The 23,922-nt window shown below is 41.4% G+C and overlaps 2 protein-coding genes across 4 annotated transcripts in view; both read left to right on the top strand.

The window, feature by feature from the left end:
• The window catches only part of LOC117878848 (protein unc-13 homolog B-like), a gene marked incomplete at its 5' end in the record, with an annotated part of 82,118 nt that extends 64,114 nt beyond the window's left edge, over positions 1–18,004 (top strand). Inside the window, 1 exon segment of the mRNA XM_034773446.1 lies at positions 17,817–18,004. Within this exon segment, the coding sequence (XP_034629337.1) occupies positions 17,817–17,878 (62 nt within the window).
• Positions 18,005–21,185: 3,181 nt separating this feature from the next.
• Positions 21,186–23,922, top strand: part of LOC117878847 (protein unc-13 homolog B) — a 206,252-nt gene continuing 203,515 nt past the window's right edge. Inside the window, exon 1 of one of the 3 annotated variants that reach the window (XM_034773439.1) lies at positions 21,186–21,241. Coding sequence is in view for 1 of the 3 variants with exons in the window: in XM_034773444.1 (XP_034629335.1) it covers positions 21,982–21,984 (3 nt within the window). In the remaining 2 variants the exon portion in view is untranslated. Of the gene's footprint in view, positions 21,242–21,966; positions 21,985–23,922 lie in introns of those variants that run through there. The other 2 variants (XM_034773442.1, XM_034773444.1) reach the window with 2 other exon arrangements.

The raw sequence follows: 23,922 nt of genomic DNA, 5'->3' as shown, positions 1-23,922 counted from the left end.
ATAAATAAATAAATAAAAGGGTACAATGCTTGACAAATGTCATCTGTCAGTTGTGTGGTACCTTGCTTTAGAAACAAATGAAACTCAGTGTGGTAGTGCTGTCCTATGGTAAATTTCCTCTTCACTAGTGACAAATTAATTTTGTTTCACATTAGCTGTTACCCGCTATCAGCTGCTCTCTCTCACACACTATTCAAGGAAGGAGCCTTTGTCTATTCACTTTTTCCTACCTGTTGTCACATAGCCCTGTTGTATAACATGGGTTTTGCCTCCGTGTGTGCCTTGCGCTATAATAAAGTACGGGTTTATTGCCAGAAATTGATATTCCTCCCCAGATTTTTTTCAGTTTTAAGGTGTTGTTTTGCACATAGCGGAACATTATACAGTCTGTGGTTCTTCTTTTGATCACAAATCAGCAGTTTATCAACCATTACTTCACCCTGTACAGCTCATTAGGTGAATAGTAATAATTATCGTATTGCTTAAGAGCCCTAGTCATGAACCAGGGCACCATACAAACCCTTAGCAAGAGCACAGGCCCACAAAGCTTACACTCTCTAAATATAAGAAAAGGGAGAACAGGTGGATGCAACAGACAGGAAGTGGGAGCACAAGGAAACAATGAGACAAGATTAGTCTGCTTGATAGGCTGTGGTTTTGGAGAAATAGGATATGATGCTTTGATACATACTTCATGTGCTGAAATAATCGGGCAGGGAAGGGTAGTCGCTTTAACATATATCTACCAAAAAAGTGAGAGGTGCAGAGTTTTGCACTTTCTATATCGAACTGGTCCTATTCCCAAACCCTTGGCATGCCTCCATAACAGAGGGGACGCTTGCATTCTGAAGTCTAGACATCAGTTGTTCTCATGGGTTGTGCTTATGTTTAATGGCATTGTGGCTTTATTATAGTGATCATACTGTTAACTCAGTCAGTTAGTATCTAATTAGAAACACCTTATTTTACCAGTAAAATTCAGCTTTTACTTTGTCACTGCTAATGGGACTTTTTGTGGTGTATTTTTGTATTTTTATCTATAACAGTGTGATGGATTGTTCTCAATGCATTGTAGTCCATTAAACACATAATCCGATTCTTTCTCATGCATCCTGTGCAGTAGATAAGTTGTAAGTCACAGGACTTCCTATTCCATTATTTCAAACTCTTATAGTCATCGGTCCTTGCGAGAACATGCCAGTGCGGCTTTGCTACATAGGCTTCTTTTGTGCCCACTTTATCAAAATAGCTTTTTATTTAAAAAAAAAAAAAAATTCTAACCTGAGGTGGCTGCTAGTGGGTTTTATGGGGGGAGGGGGATTGTGGGTGGTGGTGGGGATTGCTTGTGCTTGCTGTTTACATTGCGCCCCGCTCCAGCATCTCTTTGTAAATTCACCTCTTGTTCACAAACCAGTACAATTAATTCAGGGATGTCTGATGGCCTCTGTTATGCAGGAGGTCAGACAAGATGATCGCAGTGGTGCCTTCTGGTCTTATAATCTGTCAATCTATTAATCTCTTGGTTTCCAACTTTGAGTCCCAATAAAGATCTCCTTCTGCATCATTATTGGTGATCTGTCCCCCTGCTGTAGGTATTTATGCTTGTAATTCTTTTGCAATGTGAGCTGAGTGATTCACATTCGCAAAATGCTTGCTTTTATTGCATCTTGAACTCTTTACCTAGGGAGATGGTAGATTCTCCATCATTATCCAGTCTTGACCCAAAAACTGCAATCTTTTTGACAGATATGGTCTAGTTCAAACAGAAATTATGGGTTTGAGGCAGAAATTATTGGATGAGGTTCTTTAGCCTGTGATATGCAGGAGGTCAGACTACATGATCCCTTCTGGCCTTAAAATCTACAAATCTGTCACCACATCCTTGTGTTGGACATCTCTTTGCCACTTTGATTGCATACTGTCTTTTTGCATTGGTATGTATTCTTAATTCGATACTCTTCTGTTCTGTCGCTGCTTGCTAAGAGCTTGAATACATTACGGGTTTTTGCCCTGGTGTAGCTAGACCAGTGCTGTCCCTCAGCATAGATGCACTGTGCTGCTAACAACGAGGCTTGTGCTGGTGCTATTTTACCCCTAGGAGTGATGATAATGCCTAGCTCTTTTCATCAGCAGATCTCAAAGGAGGTCAATATCATTATCTCCATTTTACAGATGGGGAAACATGCTCGCTGGGGGATTGCCCTAATCAGGCTGCGTCTGTGCAGCTGCATGGCTACAAAATCCCTAATGCAGACGTGCTCAAATGCTTTGATTTGTGAAGAACAATTTCCACGGCCTCTGTAAAGGCCTGCTGTTTTTTTGGAAAGTCAGATGTCCAACTGAGTCTGTTCAGGGCAAACTTGAACTGGTTCAAGAATTCTGTGATGAAAGTATGATTGGTTAGTTCTTTGAGTGGTTGCAGACATGTATTCCACTCAGGTGTGGTAGTGCCAAATGCACCAACATCAGAGGTTTTTCCTTTAGCAGTACTCGTTAGGGCAGTACATGTACCCTATGTCTCCTTGTGGCTTGTCCTGAGGCTATGTAATGTGGCATCCTGACCCCCCTCGGTTTCTACTTACTGCCAGTGTAGGGTGACCAGATGAGAGATGTGAAATATCGGGACGCGGGGTGTGTGTGTGTGTGTGTGTGTGTGTGTGTGTGCGCCAGCAGAGCGCCAAAAAAAAAAACAAACCCCAAGAGCCGGCGGTGCAGGGGGAAAAGAAAAAAAAGAAAAAAGCCGGAGCATTGGAAAAATTGGTGGGGGCTGAGCACCCACCAGCAGCTCCCTCCCGCCCCCCGACCAGCTCACCTCTGCTCCGCCTCCGCCTCCACCTCCCCTGAGCTGGCTGCCACATCCTGCTTCTCCCCCCTCCTCCAGCGCTTGCGCCGCCATACAGCTGATTAGCACAAGCCTGGGAGGGAGGGATGAGGAGGAGGAATGCAGCGTGCTTGGGGAAGAGGTGGGGCCAGGGTGGGGATTTGGGGAGGGATCCAATGGGGCAGTGAGGGGGCGGGGCTGGGGGCAGGGCAAGGGCAGGAATTTGGGAAGGAATCCAATGGGGGAGGGAGGGGGTGGAGTTGGGGCGGGGGGGGGCATGAGCCCCCTCTGCCTGTGCGCCGAAGCGCAAAATATCGGGACAATTTGCGTCCCGACCGAACATCGGTCAGGACGCGGGACAAACAAGTAAATATCGGGACAATCCTGATAAAATCGGGACCTCTGGTCACCCTATGCCCGTGGCCTTAGTTGTATCTCCCCATGTGTGAGGCTTTTCATCATGGTTTTTTCCCTCTGTTTGTCACCAATTTTTTTTCACTTCGTAAATAGCTTTGATAGTTAGTAGTAGTGGTACCTGTAGTCTAGTTAGCTGCCTTCTGCCTCTGAAGTGGCAGCAGACAGACCCTGGGACCCTGATTTTCCCTCAGAAAGGGAAAAGGGGTCACTCTGCATCTTGGTAACTGCCTCAAAACAGGATCCACAAGGTGAATCAGGGATTCATTGGCCATTGCATTCAGTACCTAAGGACACAGTTGTGGCACTGCCATTTTCGGTACCTTTGAGCCCACACGTCTCTGTGGTGGAGGTGGACTCACTCTGTTTGTCTGTGCCACCCTTATTGCTACCTCAAGACTCAGTGGGTCTATCGACACCACTTGCAATTCCAGGCCCTTCAACTTCAACACTGGGGCTAAGGTTGATGCTAGCGACTTACACAGTGCCAGTGATGAAACAGATGGTGTCTTCAGCACAGGTGACTATGGGTTTGGTATTGGTGCACTCCTCCTCTGTGGCACTGTCTACATCCTCACCTTGGTGCCATGGGCCTTAGACTCCCCACTGAGCCTGCACGGACTCAGTCATGCTCCTCAGCACCGACAGGCAGCGATTTTCTGGACTTTTTGGCAATATGTCCGGTACCAACAACCCTCCCATCCTAAGGACTGACTTTGCACTTTTCTTGTTGGTTTATGGGTAAGTTAGGATATCTTGTGACCCCACCTCAGTGGCTTACGCCCATGCTCACAGACTATCCAGAGAGCTCTTTAGGTTCCAATGTGGCATCTTTCCACATCTCGTCTCCTCCACAGTGGAAGAAATCTTGCAGGTCCTCTAAGCTCCCTGCAGAGGGAAGACGTTGGTACCAAGAGGGTTCCCATTCTTATAGCGATTACAAACTATATTGGCCTCCTACGCCCTGTTCCTTCTTGCAGTGTTCCTCTTGTGACTTGTAGAGAACTTTCTACTCACACAGAGCTGGGACTCCACTCCAGTCTGCAAGTAGACCTGCCTACCCTCAGAGGGATCAGCTTCTAGAGTAGCCCCCGCAGGGCTGTAGGAGAGTGTCCATCTTCTCAAGCCACAGCTCCTGGAGGAGACTTTGCCAGAGCAACAACCATTCTCTCATGAGGCCACCTTGACTATACCAGCGCCCTCCCCGCCACCTCAGGCAGATCCAGGAGTCCCAGATTTCTCGTCTCCCCTCTTAGCGGATTTTAAATCTTACCAGGATCTTCTCCAAAGGATTGCTTCAGCTCTGGTTACATAGGGAGAGCTGCGCTGGCGAGCTGTGGCAAACCTTCCACTTGCCTGCCCAGGCCAGGTGGAGGGACCCAGTCTCCTCACAACTGCCAGTGCGGCTCTCCCCAACCTGGCTCCGGTCAGCGGGGCAGCTCGGAGCTGCAGCCCAGCCGCAATAAGAGCTGGGCGGGCAGCTGTGTGGAGCTGCGGTGGACCCTGTACTTGCCCTTGGTGTGGGGCCTGAGCAACCCCCCACCAAGTGTCGGCTTCCTGCCCAGGGCAGGTGGAGGATCCGTGCTGTGATTCCTCACAGCTGCCCTCCAGGCTCTTACTGTCAGAGCCATGTGCCGATACAAAATTGTATCCGTATCCACCCTGCTATTCGCAGAAATGGTCCAAGGATCTCCACTTCCACAGATGCAGATATAAAGCAGATATCCGCGGATTTGCAGGGTTCTATGCATCAGAGCAGGCAGTATCCACACAAACAGTATCTCTGTGGATCGCTTCTTGCTTCCATTCAGCATATGTCGTAGCTAGTATTCCTCCTCCACAGATGTGCTTGGCTAATTCAACAAGGGCCCAAGCCACATCTGTGGCTTTCCTCAGGGATGTTCCCATACTGGATATTTTATAGGGCTGCTACTTGGTCCTCTGTGCATATGTTTACTTGGCGCAGTGCAGTCACAGCGGCCTCTGATGGAAACAGCAATCGTTGTTCAAGTAAACTCCAATCCCATCTCCAAAATGTACTGCTTGGGAGTCACCTGAGTGGGATGCATGTCTGCAACCACTTGAAGAAAAAACAGTGACCTGTTCTGTAACTGAGGTGGGTACGGACAGATATTCCACAACCCACCCCCATCCCCTCTCCATCAGTCTTAAATCAGCTTTTCCAGTGTGAAGGAACTGAGGGATGTCGGAGTGGTGCTGCTTTTATATAGCCTCAGGAGGGGTCATGAGGAGGCATAGGGCATGCGCACAGCCCCGACGGGTACTGCTAGGGGAAAAATCTCTGGTACTGGTGCATTTGGGATGAACCCACCAGAGTGCAATACACTTCGGCACCCACATCTTGAAGAACAACAGTTACAGAACAGGTAAGTTACTGTTTTTTCAATTGTTAAATTTCGTAAGTATGTCGGACTGCATGTAGGAAAACATTGACAAGGCAAATAGTTTAAAAGGACTTTAGCAGCCTGTTTAGGTCCAAAACTACCTTCATTAAAGGTGAGCTGAATCTCATTCAGCATCCTATTCAATCCATCTAACCACTCTTTTTGTGCCATGCAGGTCCCCATATTATCTAAGTGCCCTTGAGGATTTAATTCTAGATATCTATTTTTAAAACTTAAAACATCTCTAGAAATGCTGCATGGGCTAGTTTTCCTTTTCATGACGGTAATTTGGATCCCCAGTCAGGGTAATCATGTTCCTTTAAGATAAGGACATGGATTTTTATTTCCCTCTGCCCATACCTGCCTAATATTTTTGTTTTGCTCTTTTTTAGACTAGCCCATGTTTTAGTCCCAATAGCCGATGTGACTCTGGAGTACCAGACTTCCTATCTGTGGGTTTTTTAGTTGGAATTTTATTTGCAATATTAAATTTGGAATCAATATGTAACTATCTGTCTCCCTGCTCTTACTCTATTTACTTCCAAGGCGATACGATAGCATAGATTCCACTGTGAGTGGCCGATCTGACCTAGAATCTGCATCTGAGTCTAGTCAAATGACAAGCCGCCAGTACTCGCTAGAAAGCAGGCAGTCTCTAGATTTGTCCGATAGGTGGGTTAACCTCTTTACAGCTAGATGTCTGTCTAATCTCCTTGATGTTGCTGTTGTGATGTCATCTTGTGATATACTTCAGCTGACTTTCATTGTTTGCGTGCCTTCGCTGTATTTCCGAGCTGTGGTAGATTAATGGTGGGCTGATGTCATTGCTTGTTTCCATTCCAGGTGTTGTACTTAAGTTTGTTTCTTTTTAGTGAAATGTAACATTTTATAAAGTAGGGGGAAAACTCTTAATTGAATACCTTTGTCACATCAGAACAGGTCTATTCTTCTGATGTCTAACTGTTCTGATTACTGTAGTCTCTACAGTCTTTCTTCACATGTTCACATGGCTCCCATTGCATTCAATTGTGACTTGTGTGCACTGGATCCAAGGGCTGGGTCTGGCCCTAGGAGGCATCCTAATTTGATGGTAGCTTTGTAAAACGACTTATCCTCATTACTGGCTTTAAATGTCAGTTATAAAAAATTACAGTAGCTATTTTCACAAAACAGGATTCATTTTAAAGTAATGAGCACCTTTCAGATTAACATAAACTTGCCTAATATTAACAAAATAGGCAGTCCTTGATATTAGTGAAAATGTAATTAACTGTTCTAGCATTCCTTAAATTATAACACCATAATCTCAAAACACCAAAAGTTATCTGAAGTTGCATTATTATAATCTTTCACTGATAACTATTCTACTTCAAACAGCCATTCCTTAATTTTTGTAGAAAATCTGTATCATAATTGTTATGGAAGTTTTTGACCCTGCAGACCATTATGGTAATGTTTGATCCCTTGATTTAAGAAATGTTATATGTTCTCTTAGTAGATGATCATCTTTCCGTATCTACCACATTTGAGTGTGTTCCATGTTTATATTTATTTTGTTAATGCATTTAATTCACTATTCTTCTGGTCTTATAATTTAAACTGTCCTTTGAAAAAATGTTTTTTAACTTTCTTTCCTCCCCTTCACTCCTTCCTCCTTTTTTTTTGCCTCCTTTCCCTTTTTATTTTTGTCTTTCATCTATCAGACAAGGATCTCTAGTTAGAAGTGAAAAGGTCAGGATCATTCCATTTGATTCTGAAGTTGAAGAAGATTGGGAGAGTAACTATGAGGAGCTAGGAAAACTGCTAATAGAGGAATTCCTAGAAAAAAGTAATAGAAATAGAAATTGTCAGGAAACAAATGTAAAGAAAACCCAAACGCTCTCAAAAAAGGAGACTTTCAACCACCATGAAAGATCAAGACATTGCCAGAATGTGTGTGTGGAGTCAGGAGCTTTAGATATTCCTAGATATCCTCAGGAATATGATACAATAGATCGGAGAAGGAAAAAGAAACTAAGATACAAAAATTTTGAAGAGAGTGAACAAATAAGCTTACATTATAATGGAAGTCTACAGTTTCCTGTGGAGAAAACAGTCTCTTTCAATGGTATAGCAACTAGGTCTGAACCTACCAGTGTTTTCCCAGTATGTGAAGAAACTGAAAAATATAACAGCTGCAGCATCGAAAATAAAGAGCAGCTACTTGATTATCCAATTTTGCGTCCGTACAAAAATGGCTTAATGGTTAAAAGTGGCAAGTGGACCAAGAAGCAGCTGGCAAACCATGACTGTGATGGCTCAGTTCACTTTGGCAGTGAAGAAGTAACAAATGCAGAACAACCAGTCAATACTTTTGTGCCATTAGATGACCTGGAAGAATTTGACAGCAGTGCTTCTGAGGAGCTTCAGTATTCACCTGTTTCAGATGATGAAATGGAAGAATTAGCTATACTTTCGCAAACATGGTGCAAGTCAAATGTTTGTCATCGTGACCGCTTCACAGATAATTTTGCTGCAAATTCAGTATCTCAGTTGCAAAAGGCTAACTCTGACAAAAAACCTAGGACCAGAGGAGGCAAGTATGGTTATCCAGTGCAAGACCTGACTCTTTCTCCAGTTGAGGAGCCAAGTGAGGAATATGTTGATGCGATGGATGAACTGCAGTGTCTGGTAGAAACTGTATCTGAATACTTGGCTGAAAAGGAGGAAGAGATTAGCAAATTTGGTACTCTCCCAAAAGCGAAAAAAAATTCTGAGTGTGTGTCTCTCACGCAGGATAATGCTGACAATTCAACGGAGAAATATGTACACCCTGATCAGTCAAAACCTACTATGTTGGAGAACAAAGAGAACAGCAAAGGCAAATCTGAATCTCTCCCAGACTTGTCAGGTGTAAAGAACACTGTCAATTCCTTGTTTAGTTCTTTCACTGAGAAGGTAGGCTCAAGTACAAAGCACCTCACAACCTCTGTTGAAAAGCTTGTGTCTTCAGCACCAGAGAAACCAGAAACTCTAAACCAATCTGAGGGTGGAATCTCAAAGATATTCTCTAGCAAACCTAAATCTGAGCATTTAGCCCCAGAAGTGAAAGTGGAAAGTAAGGCTGATATAAAAGTTTCCATACAGTCATTATTACCATCCCAGACAAGCAGTGACAAAGGGATGCATGATGCAAACTTCAGTAACACAGAAGCCACTAAGAGAGACAATATAGCTTCTACAGCCCCTTGTCTTCAGGAGTCATCAGAAAATACCACTACGAACCAGCAGCCTTCACCTCAGAATCAAAATTCAGTTATGAATTCAGTTTTAGGTATGTTTAATCCTTTAAAAATTTTCACTGAAAAAGAAGTACCAAAAAAAGTAAACATAAAAGAGGAGAAAACCAAGGAAGAAAGGCATCTCATAAGTGCTTGTGAGACAAACAAAAGCGAGAAATCCTCTGAAGAGAACATAACCAACAGTGTTGTTTCTGAAACTAACCAAAATGAAACGAGTGAGGCAGAAGATAAGACAAGCAGCAATTCTGTGTCCTCAATCTTTGGTAAACTTACAAATTCAGTCAGTTCCTTTAGCTTGAAAACCAATTTTGAGGGTCTAGTAGTACCCAAGCAGCAGGGTGGGCCACAGAAGTCCTCAGATTTTCATCCCATGGCACATCAGCCAGACATAATTGTAGAAGAGTGCATAAACATTTCAGGAAATCATTGTCCTACAGGTAATGAATTGGAAAACAGGAAAAGTGGAAGTAAAGTGGAGGTTCATTCACAACCTCTAGAGCACAGTATAACACCTGATAACTTTTTCAGTCCACTCAAAAAATCCTTCAGCCAGTTATTGCTTCCTTCTGCTGAATCTGTGCAAAAAGAAACATCATCTGGACTCTCGAAAGGCCACAGATCTGAAGATAATATAAGACAAAACAGTTCCACAAATGAACGTTCCTTCCCATTTACTGGTAAACTACAGATTCCTTTTTTTAGTGGTTTTGGTTTTTCAGATAAGCAGCAGAATACAAAAGAGAAAGGAAGCATCTTTCCTTCTTTGTTTAAATTTGCTTCTGCAGAAAACCTGGTAGCCTCAAAAAATCAAACCAGTCAGAGTTTTAGTGACATAACTTCAGCAGTTAAAGATGAACACAAAAGTAGTTATTCAGGAAATGCCAAATTTTGCTCATTAAAGTCTACTTCAGTTCCAAATATACCAAATCATAAAGAGGAACCTATAAGAATAAATAACACTCATAAGGAAAACAATTCATGTGCACAAGAAAATAGAAATCAAGAAAGTTCCTCAGCCACCTTTAAAGTTACACATACACAGTGTGGATCTGTGAATCTTCATGAAGAAAGTAGAGATATAAAACAGGATATGATGACAGCAGGACTAAACACAACAGACGTAAAATCCATGTCTTCTGGTGGCGTGAGAGACCTTAAAAGTATGGATGCTGCAAAGAAGAAAAACCCACAACAAGGTTTGCTTTCGGGGCGTTTTTGGTTTTCTTCTGAAAACACTCCCAATAGGCAAGAGTTGAATGTTAAAAATGAAAGTGAGAACCAGAAAAACAATTCACCTGGGTTATTTTCTGGGATATTTAAATTTGCTTCAAGTGAAGATGTGTCTGACTGTAAGCAAGATGAGATGAAATCAAATTCACGAGGCCTCATGAAGTTTTTGGATAGAAATGAGGAGTCCAACTTAAAAAAAAAATCCAGTAGCTCAGACATAACTTCTGATGCTCAAGGAAGCCCTATGGAAAAACCAGAAACTTCCAGCTTTTTAAAAAGTTTCATGTTCAAACCAAAAGAGAAACTGCATGATATGAAAGTGACTGAATCTTCCAAAACCAGTGACCATTTACCCAACATAATAGTAAACAAAACAGAGGAACACCATATTCCCTACTATGGGCGCTCTGCATCTCAGAATGAGCTGTGTTCTCAACAGACGGTGCAAGATTTATCTGGGAAATCTGTAACTGGCAGGCAAGTCCCTAACCAAGATATAGAATTTAAAATGTATCAGACTTTCTTAAATGAAGGATCCAATGAATTTCTTAACTTTTCTTTGTTGGATGGTAAAGCCCATAACGTATCAGAGCAGTATCCAACTTTTGAAGAAACAAGAAGTCATTCTAGCTTTGAATGGGAGTATGACACGGGAGAATTTCGGGCAGACACTCGGGAAGTAGCATTGCCAGTTTATTATGTCTTAAACCAGAACTTTGATGTACCTACTGAGTTTTTGGACTGGCCTGTATCAAATGACACAGTAATGAATCTATGTAAAAAGGATGGAAATGCAAATGTTATCGACTGGAGAATAAATGCAAATTGGGACAGACAGAGTATAGATTTAAGTCTGTCATATGAATCCTTTGATCAGTTAGTGTTTCAAGAAGTCTGTTCAGAAGAAAATGATATGCGGGCAACTAGTTCTCTCAATGGAAATGGCAGTAATCTTCCACATTTGGAAACAGACTGCAACTGCTCGTTAGAAGAGTTGCCTATGGACTTAAGCTACTCATCTGGTTGTGATGGAACTATGTGGACTTTAATTGACCAAGAGTCTCTAAGTATAGATGAAAGTTTTGTGTATTCAACATACAGTCAGGAGTACGAGCACTGGCTGACGCTGCTTGAGCGTGGTATATGGTGGCCATCAGAAGATGGTGATTGTGGATACTACATGTATAGTGATGGTCAGTATGTCTATTCACTGCTCACTGATCCTACGGGACAGTATGTCTATGTATGTGCACCTGAAATGTACTCGCAACAAGAATATTGGAACTATAACTTTCAGATGGATTCAATTCCAAGGGCAGTGTTGGAAGATAACATGATTGCTGTTTGTGGTTTCAAAGTCCCTCTTGGCAGTGAAGATGAACTATTGTGGTTTGCTGAAGAGGAGCAGCTAGATAATTACCTTATAAATAAGCCCCTTGATTTGTCTGTAGCTTTGCAAAGAAGTGATCAGCTAATGAACATGAATTTGGAGACATTTTCACAAATGTTTGATGAGTCTATTTATTACCAAAGAGAGCAGCCATTAGATTTTTCAGGTTATAAACTTCAAAAACTCAAAGTAGATTTTAGGCCTGAAAAGGAAAGTGGGTATTATTCAGAAGAACCTCCACTAACCCTTGATCTTAGAACACATTCCAAAGTGACTTCTAGTTGGATGTTAAATAAAGAGTTTGACATCAAGCAAACAGACAAAACCATTCCTATAACAACTTCAGAGAGTGGATCATTAGGATTTTTTGGCTTCAATCTGTTTCAGTCCTCTCATAAAACAGATGCATCTTCTGCATCTGCTGAAAGTTGGACAGAAGTCAAAAAAAGTGCAGAAGATAAAAAAACACCAGTGAACAAAGTCACATCTTTATTTTCTGCTTTGGGTGGTCTAATTGGAAAGGGTTCAGGTTCTGACATTGAGTCTTTGGAGGATTCTACCATGAAGACAACAGGTACACAGTCAAAATTATCTGGACATAAACATGATGTTCTGTCATTAACATCAAAATTAGGGGATGATACACAAACTGGGCAAAAGATTCCCACTGAGCCTGAATTAGGGAGAAATGGTGCAACAGAATTTAATAAATTAGAATCTATTAGACATGAAAAGCATAAATTTAATCAGACTAAAAACATCCAGATGAAAAAACAAGGATTAACAAAATCCCCTTCTCAACTAAGCCAAACTACTCCTGATAGCAAGGCAAATAGAGCAGATAAAACCATTAAGACCAGTCCAGTTTCAAGTCATCTTGGAACCCAAGTAAGCAGTGAGGAGCACAAGAAACCTCAGCCAAATCAGAACCAGGCATCCATGGAGCCAGAGGAAACTTTATTTAAAAGTGCTCTGAAACTCTTTAGTTTAGGAGAAGATTCTTCTGCAAATTCAACAACTGAAAAAAATCAGGCTTCTGGATTTTTTGATTTCTTTAAAACACAGGTAAACAAAGGGCCGCAGCCATCATCAGATGTGGAAAAAAATGAAAACGATAATAAAACACCTCAGGAGAGAAAGGAGACTTCAGGTATTTCATCATTGTTTGGTTCCCTGGGGGATATCTTCAAAGGAGATGCAGTCTCTTCTCAACAATTGGCAAATGCCACTGTTTCACCAAAAAACAATAGCAGTGTTTCAGTTGAGTTCAGAGAAAAATTTGAAAAGTCAGGCAGCCAGCATAGTAATATGCAATCCCTTTCTTCTGCCATTGTCGGAGAGATTAGAACAGAGGCTCTGAACAAGCAGACCTCGCCTAGTCACAGTATACAAATGGAGCAACCAAATAGAAAGGTAGAAGAGGAGAACGATAGCAAAAACTCTGGAAATGCGTTATACAAGCCAGTACACACAGGTCCCAGGATCGGTCAACTGAGAGAGCCCCTAGTGCAACACAGTAGTGCATCAGTGGTTATGCCAAAGCAACAAGGAGATAATCTTACAGGTGTCGGACCTGATAAAATGAAACCAAGTAAGCCAGATCAGACATCTAGAGAGTCAGGGTTTAGTTTGCCTTTCAGTTTTTCAAATGCCACTGCTTCAAAACCACAGCCAGCACAACCACTCAACAGGAGTATATTCTCATTCTTTAGCGGCTCAGAGACCCCTACATCTTCAGCATCTGCTGCTAATCTTCCTAATGCTGAGCAGCTAGAAACAGAAGGGCTATTTAAGCTTCCCTCCTTCTTTTCCACTGGTCCGACTGTCAAGAAAAGCGTGCCTCAAAGTAGTTCCAGCTTCAGTTTCTTCAATCTGACATCTTTTTTGGATGAAAAACCACAGACTTCTCCAGAGAAGGAAAACATTGCAAAACATGCTCAGCAAGCAAACTCTAAGCCATTTATGAAGCAAAGCATTTCTGTTGACTCTAGTATCAGAGTTACCAGACAATCAGGCTTGGACAGTAAAAAAGAGGCTCCTGGTGTTGTGGAACCAGCGGTTGGCAAACAAGAGACATGGAACAACTTCCCCAGCAATGCAAATGAATTAAACATTCCTGTAGAAAAGCATTCAGTAGAAAGTGTTGCTGAAGTAAGCAAAGAGAATGGTATAGAAAAGCCTTCACAGATTGATAGGAATGCCACAACAGAGCCAGTTCCTTCTGATCCTTGCCTTGAAGTTTCTAAGTTACAAGAAGACAGTGAGTCCTTTTTTCCAGAGTTTCAGGAGCCAAAAGAACATCTCCCAGACAGCACAGGAAAGGAAGAGTGTATTACACCTTCCTCAGCTAAGGAAGAGTATTCATGTTCAAAAGGACAAACGTCTGGAAACAGGGGTGGCAGTTCAGTTTCAGATGAAAAAAACAATTTCACAAATTTAAATGACTTAAATGTTACCAACAGTGTATCAAAGGAGGTCATCTCAGAAGAAAATTTGAATGTACCCAAGCATAAATTACCTGGGCACAAATTACCCGAGCCTACCTCTGGACTTAGATCAAAGCAGGCACAAGAGTCAAAGTCTTTCTCAAAGATGCCAGAAACACCTAATTTGCAAAACAAACCCAAGGAACCTGAGAGTGACAAATCAGTACTGGATTCTTCAGTGGAAATATTTTCAAGCTTCATGACAAAAGTGAAATCTCCTAGAACTTTATCTGGCTTGTTCTCCCAGTCTCAAACTCCAACTGCTCCTAGTGCTCAAAAGAAAAGCCCCTCCTTTTTTGGTCTCTCTTCTCTCCCAAGTGGACCAGCTCCAACTTTCACAAATGATCTTTTTGGCATTTTTAAAGGTGCAAAGGAAACATCAAAAGAAGAGGTTTGTCTGAAACCCACTGCCAAACCTCAAGAAAGCAATAGGGCAAAAGACACCATAGGGTCAATTCCTATAAAAGATTCCAAAAAGCTAGAAGAAATATCCACAGCTGAAGTGTCTGAAATAAAGACCAGCAATTCTCTGAAGGAAACTTACACGTCAGACTCAGAAGAGATCTCCACAGAAGATTCTAGTGTGCAAATAGAAATTGGAGAAAATCAAAGACTTGAAACCAGCCAAAAAAAGTCTCAGCTAAATGCTTCAGAAATGTTGGTTTCAGGTGAAGATCAAGTGCCTGAAGTACTTCAATTGAATGCTAATTTACAGCCCTCTGTAGAGTTGGGGACTGATGACCTGTGCCATTCAGACTTGGACAGTGCAGTTGGTACAGAACAGACAATGACAACTGACCAGACAGATCTCAATTTGTGTCACTTAGATGTGGGCACTACTCATGTAACAGAAGAGCCACCAGCTCCCACTGAGGCAGATGTTAACTTCCCCCAGGCTGACCTTAATAGTGTACTTGAACCCAGAGCTCTAATTGATGAGGCAGATCTATGTACTACTCTTGAATCAGGACTAGTCATTCCAGGGGCTCAGGCAGATATTAATGCCCATCCGTCAGATGTGAATAGGACCCCTGAAATAGAACCCAAAGCTCCAGCTGATGAGACCAATGTTAATTTGTACCAGCCAGATATGAATAGGACGCTTGAAATGGAACCAAACATTCCTGCAGAGCTGACAGAGCATTTAACAATGAATGGAACGACTGCAGGAGGAACTAGCCCCAAATGTGATTTGAATAAACAGCGTAAACCAACTAATGTTCCCCTAGATGTAAGCAGTAGTAAACCTGTATTTGAAATGCCAAGTATGCCTACTTTGGCAAAATTCAGTTTCATGTCATCTTCTACGGAGGGTGGAAAGCCATTTGGGTCCTTCTTCTCACAACAGCCACCTTCTGCAAATAAAACTGCAGCAGAGCCAGGCCTCATGTCCAGTTTTAAGAAGTTTTCTTCAACTCTGTTTGAAGGAGGTAATGAAGAAAAAGTGAGTAAGACAGACAGTGTCCAAGGGGCAGTGTTTGGCAAGAAGCTAGATTTTTCATTTCCTTGGCAAAAAGACAACAAGGAGACGTCTGTCAAAAAGGAACCGGATGTGCTGCCGCAGCTTTTATCAAAATCAGATGTAAAGGTGCTGGAAACAGCCAGTGCAGATGAGAATTCAAAATCCGCTGTGTCTAATCAACTAGATGATCCAAATACTGAATCAAGTTTTTCTGCTGAGCAGCCTGACACGGTGAATGCTGAACTTTCTGAAGAAGCGTCTGGAACCAGCACCGTTGATGTGTCCAGCAAAAAGTTAAACGACAGAGTTGCTGAAGAATCTGAAGATCAACAAAGCACAGTTTCCAATAAACTGTCTCATCCTTCTTCTGTGGAAGAACCCCCAGGAGAGTTACCACATCAGCAGGTTGAGTCTGAGCAGGAGGATCTCGTTTCTTGTCCTGACACAGTAGCACTTCATCCTGGATCACAAGCAGCAGATCTGAATTGCATGGAACCATCAAATAAGAAAAGGCCAGTTACAAAAGCAGCATAATAAATGGTGTCAAGCAATTGACCATTTATAATGCAAGTGCTCTCTAGCAGTAGATTTCAAACTTTGTTACCGTGCATAGTTCAATCTCATCTCTATTTGTGATCAATTGTTTGTAGCATTACTTGTAGTTGACATTAGAGAATACTGTTGTGTAGTCACTAGATTAAACACTAAGTCCTTGTATCATTTTTCTCAACTTCCTCTGCTCTCTTTTGTGTTTTGTAATTAGCTTTCTTATGTGCTCCTTTTGTGTTCTGTCTCAGTGAATGAGTTGTTTTGAGTGTTACTTTCATTAGCCTTTCACAACTTAATTCTTTCCGTGATAAAAGTCGGGTATGTGCGGAATGGTTTTGCTTACTTGTTTAGTGATTATATTCACTGAAAAAATATTTGTAACACTAGATAATACACCTCTACCCCGATATAACGCGACCCGATATAACACGAATTTGGATATAACGCGGTAAAACAGCACTCTGGAGGGGTGGGGCTGCGCACTCTGGCGGATCAAAGCAAGTCCGATATAACACGGTTTCACCTATAACACAGTACGATTTTTTTTGGCTCCCGAGGACTGTGTTATATCGGGGTAGAGGTGTACTGTGCTGTGTCCAGAAAATGAGGTTATTTATAAAATAGATATTCAGCCTTTAAATTGTTGAAGCTTAATTTGCCATTGTAATAATTATAGAAATATTTAGAATGCTTTTCAATTTTTCAGGCTTTTTAACATTCCAAAGGTGGCAATGAAGGTATTACAGGTTAAACTGTAAGGTTGTGATTCATTAAAATCTCTACAAAATCTGCATACTTCAAGCAATGTAGGATGCTACTGAGTAAGGTTTGCAGTAGTTCACAAACCCCTATTTTGTCCTGTGTATATTCCAAATTATAATTGCCTCAGTCTCACACATGGTGGAGATTTGCTGAACTCTCATTGGTGGGCAGTGAAAGGGAAGCTTGCTCTCCCATATGTCCTTATTGTTAACCATACAGTACTATGAACAGAGGAAATCAGACTCCAGGGCTGCCAATCCAGCACCAAATGCAATTAAAAAATGTAGCATATGTGAGAAGCACACAGTGCATTAATTCCAATTGACCCTCATTCATGAATCAAAATCTATTCCCAAAGTGCCTGTAACTGATGCATTGCTCATGCGCATCAAGGTCAAAACATTATCCATCCATATTAGGTGATTGAAAGTATTCCACATATACACAAGTAAAATGTTTTAGAAATGGTTTCTGAGGGAAATCATTCAGAAGGATTAAGATGTATGTGCGCCTTTTGCTAAGAAATATCCATCTTTCTGGTCACAGATTCTGGCAGCAGTACAATTAATGAGGTGGAAGTAAAGAGCATCTAAAATAGTGGAAGATGAGCTATCTTCCTTTCTGATTCCCATGTGCACATTTCTACTCTTTGGTGTTGATTAGAATACCTTCATTGTCAACCCTGGCTGAATTCCTTTAGAATAGGGGAATAGTATGAGTACTGTTACAAATTTGGTTAGTATACCAATAGGCACTGCATTTCTGTCTCTTGCTATAGTACCTACAGTAGGCTTATGCCCAATTGCTGATGTAATTTAGATTAGTTCAGGGATTAGAATGGTTAGATACCATGAATTGATAATACACTTCTAGCAAGCCAGAATATAGCCAAGCTTCGCACTAAATTTATAGTCTTATAGTTTCCGTGCAGATAGTTAGTCACTAAACTTGCTGTTTGTTGCATGTTTCCTCCCTGCCACTGCCTTTTGACTTATTTATCTCTTCCTCCCTCCCAGTCCTGCTGGCAGTAGCAGGTATGGCTCCTCATGTAATGTCAGTCAGGGAAGCTCTCAGCTGAGTGAGCTGGACCATTACCATGAAAGCACCCATGGGTCTGAGCAGGAGGATGAACACCGGGAAGGGGAATCCAATCATTCCTGTCGCAGCTCTGGCAGCTATCAGAAGGATGGCCAGGACTGGCGCAGTGAGCTGGAGGAACACCCTGAGCATCACAGCGGAACAACAGAAAAGGGAAAGGTCTGTGAGAGAGAGGAGACAGCTCAAGATCATTCTGCATCCAAATTAACCCCACAACTTGGGAAGCCCAACGATATCCCTGCAGGGCGGCCAGAGAGGTAAGTGAAGTGTACAATATGTCAGTGTAAAGTAATGGAGATGTTGTAACTTACAGTGAAATCATACAGGCTGGCATTCCACTTTCCCCGGGGGTGCTTGACCCATGCTCTTCTCCAGGCCCCGCCCCCATTCCGCCCCTTCCCCCACGGCCATGCCCCCTACCTCTTCCCGCCCCTGCCCTCCCCGAGGGCACCCCTACCTCACTCCTCCTGCATTCTGCTAAACAGCTGACTCACGGCAGGTGGGAAGTGCTGGGAGAGAGGAGGAGACGCTGATGAGCGGGGCTGCGGGCGGGTGAGGGGAGGGAGGGCTGCCAGTGGGTGCTGAGCACCCACTAATTTTTTCCCCTGGGTACTCCAGCCCTGGAGCATCCACGGAGTCAGTGCCTATGAGTGAAATGCTCATTTTACTGTTGACATTGATCTCCTCTGATTAACCCCGAAGTTGGAAGCGAGTCTGCGATGTCCCCATCTTAAACTCTTCCCAAACAAATTGGTCGATCATATTAACATGCTGTATTCTGATAAATAACTTTACACTCAGTGACAGATGTTTGGGAAACTTAAACTATATTTACTGGATAGCTGAGCTGCAGGCCCCCTCCTTCAGTGGCCTAGCAACTCATTTGCAGTATTTTTTTCCTCCATTCTTGATGAGGGATATATGAGGCAGGCCTGGAGTAGCTGGATTGCTCATGATTGGAAAAACGATGCGCTTCTCTCCATATTAGCAAACCAAACCTGATTAGTGGCAGTGAACTTTGTGACCGGACACACGTCATCCATCCAAACCTGAAAGGAATGGAAATAAGAAGTTAAGACATTTTTTCCCACCTTCAGATTTCATTCAACACTACCAATATCACGCTCCCTAAAACTTTCACTCCCCTCTCCAACAGATACCAAAAAGCAATATATCAGCTTCTTCAAACTGGCACTCTAACCCAGAACCATAGCAGTGACCGCAGGGTTTTATAGCAGTTGTTCATCACATCTGACTGTTAGATATTCCATGCATTTGGGAAGCTAAACCACCTTAACACTGCGGATGACAATTTACAGTCCAGCACAGCTGTGAACAAGGGTCTTGTCCCACTGGAAAGCCGAAGAACAGCTGATTTGATCATTTATGCCATTCTAAATTGATTATTATTGATAGTCTTGACTACTCAGAGGGAAGAAATGTACAGTTTATCATCTATAAAAATTCCTACACTTTTTGGAACATTATTTGCATAATCACTGTTAGTTTTCAGGAACTGTATAATTGCAATTGCCCTGTACTCTATCTGAGTGCCATTATTAGCCTGTCAGAGTACAATGATTTGCATTATTATTGTAGGTTATTTCTCAGTATTCATCATATGAATAAGCAAATTTCTCTACTCTGATTCACTTCTATAATTCCTCTGCTATTGGTCCTGTACTGTAATGTTCCTACTTTTTTGCCAATGGTGAAGACAGCCCTTCGTTATTTGTCTCACTTAGGCTGAAGCAGAAATACTCCTAGGCTTAGGACTGGTCAACACACAGGTTTTGTACCAACTTAACTATTTGCTTAGGTGGCTGACTTCCTACCAAAATAGTTAAACCGGTCCCAGACCCTAGAGGGAATGCAGTTATGTTGGTATAAAGGTGCTTTATTCCGGTGTAATTATTCCCTTGAATGTAGAGAAGGTTAAGGGGTGACTCGATTGCAGTCTACAAGTACCTATATGGGGAACAAATACCTAATAATGAGCTCTGCAATCTAGCAGAGAAAGGTATAACATGATGCAGATGCTGGAAGTTGAATCTAGACAAATTCATTCTGGAAATAAGATGTAAATTTTTAATGGTGAGAGTAATTAACCATTGGAACAACTTACCAAGGATTGTGGTGGATCTACCATCACTGGGAATTTTTAAATCAAAATGGAATGTTTTTCTAAAAGCTCTGCTCTAGGAATTATTTTGAGGAAGTTCTCTGACCTGTGTTATATAGGAGATCAGATTAGATGGAACCTGTGAATCTATGAATAAGAATGAACTGTACCGATATAGGCATCTTTTTACTAGCATACGTAAATAGGTGCAATTTTTGTGTTGACAAAAATTGTCAGAGACCTAAAAAGACGACATCACTACCAACAAAAAGACTGGTGAAAAAGAGAGCGCTAAACTTTCCTAAAAGTCTAGTGGTTAACTTCATTCACCTCCTTCAGACTTGATCCTGCTTTCCTCTTACAAATCAGCAACATTCTTTCCGCAGAAATAACTATTTCCTGTTTGTTTACATTGTTATCAGTTGTCGTGTGTCTGGCACTGCACAGACAGGTAAAGACCAGGTGCCTTCCCCTTAATGCTCACCCTGTAAATGGGAAATGTACAAGGGATGGACTAGTGCTATGTGTGGTAAGGGAGAATGTGTAGACAAGTACATGGTGGGTTGTTGTGGTATAAAAGTATGATCAACTGGAGTGTTTGAAGGACAGATATGCACACACCCCACCGGTCGGGGTGGTAGCGGCAGCAATTTGATAAACTGCATTTATCATGGACCTGTGACCAAAAACCTACCCCTCCTACTCTTTCTGCTGGGACTGCTTTTAACATTGCAAATCTCTAAGCAACTTGAGGCTGTTATTTTTTAAAGCTACAAAAATATTTCTTTCCCTCACCTGTGGAATTTCTCCCCTGAAAAGACCAGAAACGAGTTTGTCTCATTATCTAAGTCATCAAGTGTCAGAATAGTAGTTTTATACTGTTAGAAAGCTAGGAATTTCTCTTTCCCATAGTTGCTATTTCAGTCCAGTGCCCTAGACTGGCATCTCCTTTACAGGAGTATCTTTGGGGTTGTATGTGGCTTTCTGATGTGCTTAGATATTCATGTGCCTCTTGAGCTGTAATTGCATTTGCACTCCAGTTCCTTAACAATAATGCCACATTTTGAATGAGTGTATTTCACTTTGTGGTTTTTCTATTTCTAAAATTGTTCTTATGTCTTTGTTTTAAGTTACCTCGATGAAAATGAACCCCCAGCGTTTTCTCCCGCAAGAGCTCGCTGGCTCCGAGCCATTAACAAAATACGACTCCGGCTTCAGGAGGTAAGGTTACATGTTACTTCACTTTTTCCTCCTTTTCTATGCTTGCTAATTTTTTAGATTTGTGGCTGGAGACTCTTCGTGGGACACCTCATAGTTTTAGTTTCTACTAGCAAAATTTCAGTAAACACACCGTTCAAAGCTGGAATCTGTGTATTGTACTGAGGCCCGTAGTGTTAGAGCCACTTAGAAACAAATGCTGTGGTAGAATTGATAGTTCAGTAGCTGGACATTTCAGAAGGGATTTTAACAGACCTGGAGCTGAATATTCAGAAAAAAGATGCTGAATCTGTGAAAGTGCTTTCTAATTTGTATAAAATGTATTTGAAACCAACAGCCATGGCTGCTAGATAATTTGGGACTGAATTGTTGATTATTTACTTTGACCAGTTCAAAATTCAGAGAATGTGTTTTTCAAACTATTATCAGAATCTCTTGTTAGCTCAGTAGGATTGTTTCTCTTATAGTGCAGAATTGTTTCTTGAGAAGCTTTACATCAAACACTTCGTAAATCTTTAATCAATATTAATGGGTGTATATCCTGACATCTCTGAAAATGTAAGGGATTTGTTAACCTTGTTATTTAGAAGTTTAAAAGGAACAGATTGGGAGGTTTTCTTTTCTTCTGCATTTGGAATATTCTGATCTGAAAAGCATAAAAACAGTTTTCAGTATGACTTTTACACTGAGTTTTTATCCTGTGTTCAGTCACGGAGAATATATGGTGTGTTCAGTTTCTACAGATGGTAAGCTGTTGCCTGCGAGCAGAAGCACACACTTCATGTCTTCCTTTTCTATGTGGTCTTTTCCTTTGTCTGCTTTTTAATGGTATGGGTGTTACAATGATATCTGTCTGCTTGAAGGCTTTGATAACGTCCTGCATGGGATACAGTTGAGTTACCACTAGCAGAATTTGTTTCTATTTCCTGCCTTTCTTTTGGATATGTTTGAAGTATGTGTCTTGGGAGACAAAAGAGCTGTTTGTCTTGTTCTTAACAGTTCCATTTTGGGCTCACCTTAGTCATAATCCAGAGCCCATTTCCACCTAATTTTTGAGATCTATGATGCATCAAATGATGGTGCTTTTACTATTTTAAGGTCAATGAAGTAAGTTCACATTTTGGATTGGACAAACTGGGTTTTTAAGAAGAATTTGTATCAAACTTTAGCGACAAAACTGGCAGGGCTTGTTGGGCACTGGTGTTGAGAACAAAGGAAGCTTTTGTTTAACTGATGTCATATGGTATATACTTCCTGCATACAAAATAAAACAGAATTTAGTTCTGCCGTAGAGTATGGAGAATATGACAAAATTATCCCTGCTGAAGAAAATGAAATGGATTGTAGCACCTATACCTAGTACCACAGAGATTACTCTACATCACCATGTGCCAGTGGATCTCTGTCCTGATGTGGAAGGACCACTTACAGATGTGAGAGGCAAATTCAGTATCCATATGAATTCAAAGCTTTGACTTTCTGCTAATGTGATCGGTAAACAAGCCAATGACTGATTATTACAATTCTGGTTTTGGTAAAGTAGCCACATGTCCATTACCCATTGACCTGAGCTGGCAAATTCCTCTTACAGATACTGAAACTGGTTGTAGTAACTTTGGTTTGCTAATCATCTGGGTAGGAATTGGAACCACTAACCCAGAGATAGAAAGTGCCATATGTGGTTCTCAATCCAGCCTCCCACCTAGGAAGAGATTAGCCCTCATGTGAGTGTTATGCATACATCCTACAGCATTGTGAGTCAGCGAGTTAAGATTTTAATGTGAGATTTGATAGATACAAAGAGGTACAGTAAGTTGTGAATATGCAAATTACTAAAAATTTCTTCTTCCAGTGTATATTGAGTTTGTCTCTGTGTTTGTTGAATTTCTTTGAATGAAGACTTACAGATGAGTCAAAATGTGACTTTCCCATTTCTTAGCTGGTTTGTCCCTGGATTACTGCAGTCATCTAAAAAGAATTAACTTTAATCATTCCAGAATAAAACCATGGTTTCTAGCCCAGCAATGGCTCTGACTGAATCCTCATACTCTCACGCAACAGGCTTGTCTATACAGGGAGATTAATAAGAATAGCTATTGTGGTTAATTTTTTCATGTAGGCACTCTTATTCTGGAACAAGAGTGTCTGCACAGGGAGCTAGTCTGGAAAACTGTTGTGCTTTAAATTCACTCCCTGCCTTAATTCAAAATAATTGTCAAATGTAGATGAGCCCAAGAAACTTTTGAGTTGAGGCAAATTTGAATCTGATTTTTCCGTTCTGTTAGTCTGCAAATTTAACAAAGGTATAAGAGCATTTCTATTTGTTTTTGATAAAGAAAAACATTTAAAGACCTGAGGATTGAAAGTACTGTAATGAGTACTGTAAACATTGCTATCCAGAAGCCATTTGTGAATTTTTTTTTTTAAAAGACCATTACTGCTTGATATAGGGAAGGTGGTGTGAAATTTCTTCCCGTACTTTAGGTAAAAGGTTAAATACGTTGATTCATTCACTTTTGTGCTCAACTTTAGGCATTTAGGCCATGTTTTCCCTTGAATTTTTTTCTCATAGATGCAGTTCTTTCCAAAATGGTTTTGATTTGAAATCTTCATCTTTACCAATTAAATATCCCCAATTCTGTTCTCTTTAATAGTCGTGTAACTCCATGGTCTGTCTAGATAAT

Source organism: Trachemys scripta, chromosome 6 (genome assembly GCF_013100865.1).
Source record: "Trachemys scripta elegans isolate TJP31775 chromosome 6, CAS_Tse_1.0, whole genome shotgun sequence".
NCBI lineage: Eukaryota > Metazoa > Chordata > Testudines > Emydidae > Trachemys > Trachemys scripta.
This window is presented reverse-complemented; position numbering and strand designations above follow the sequence as displayed.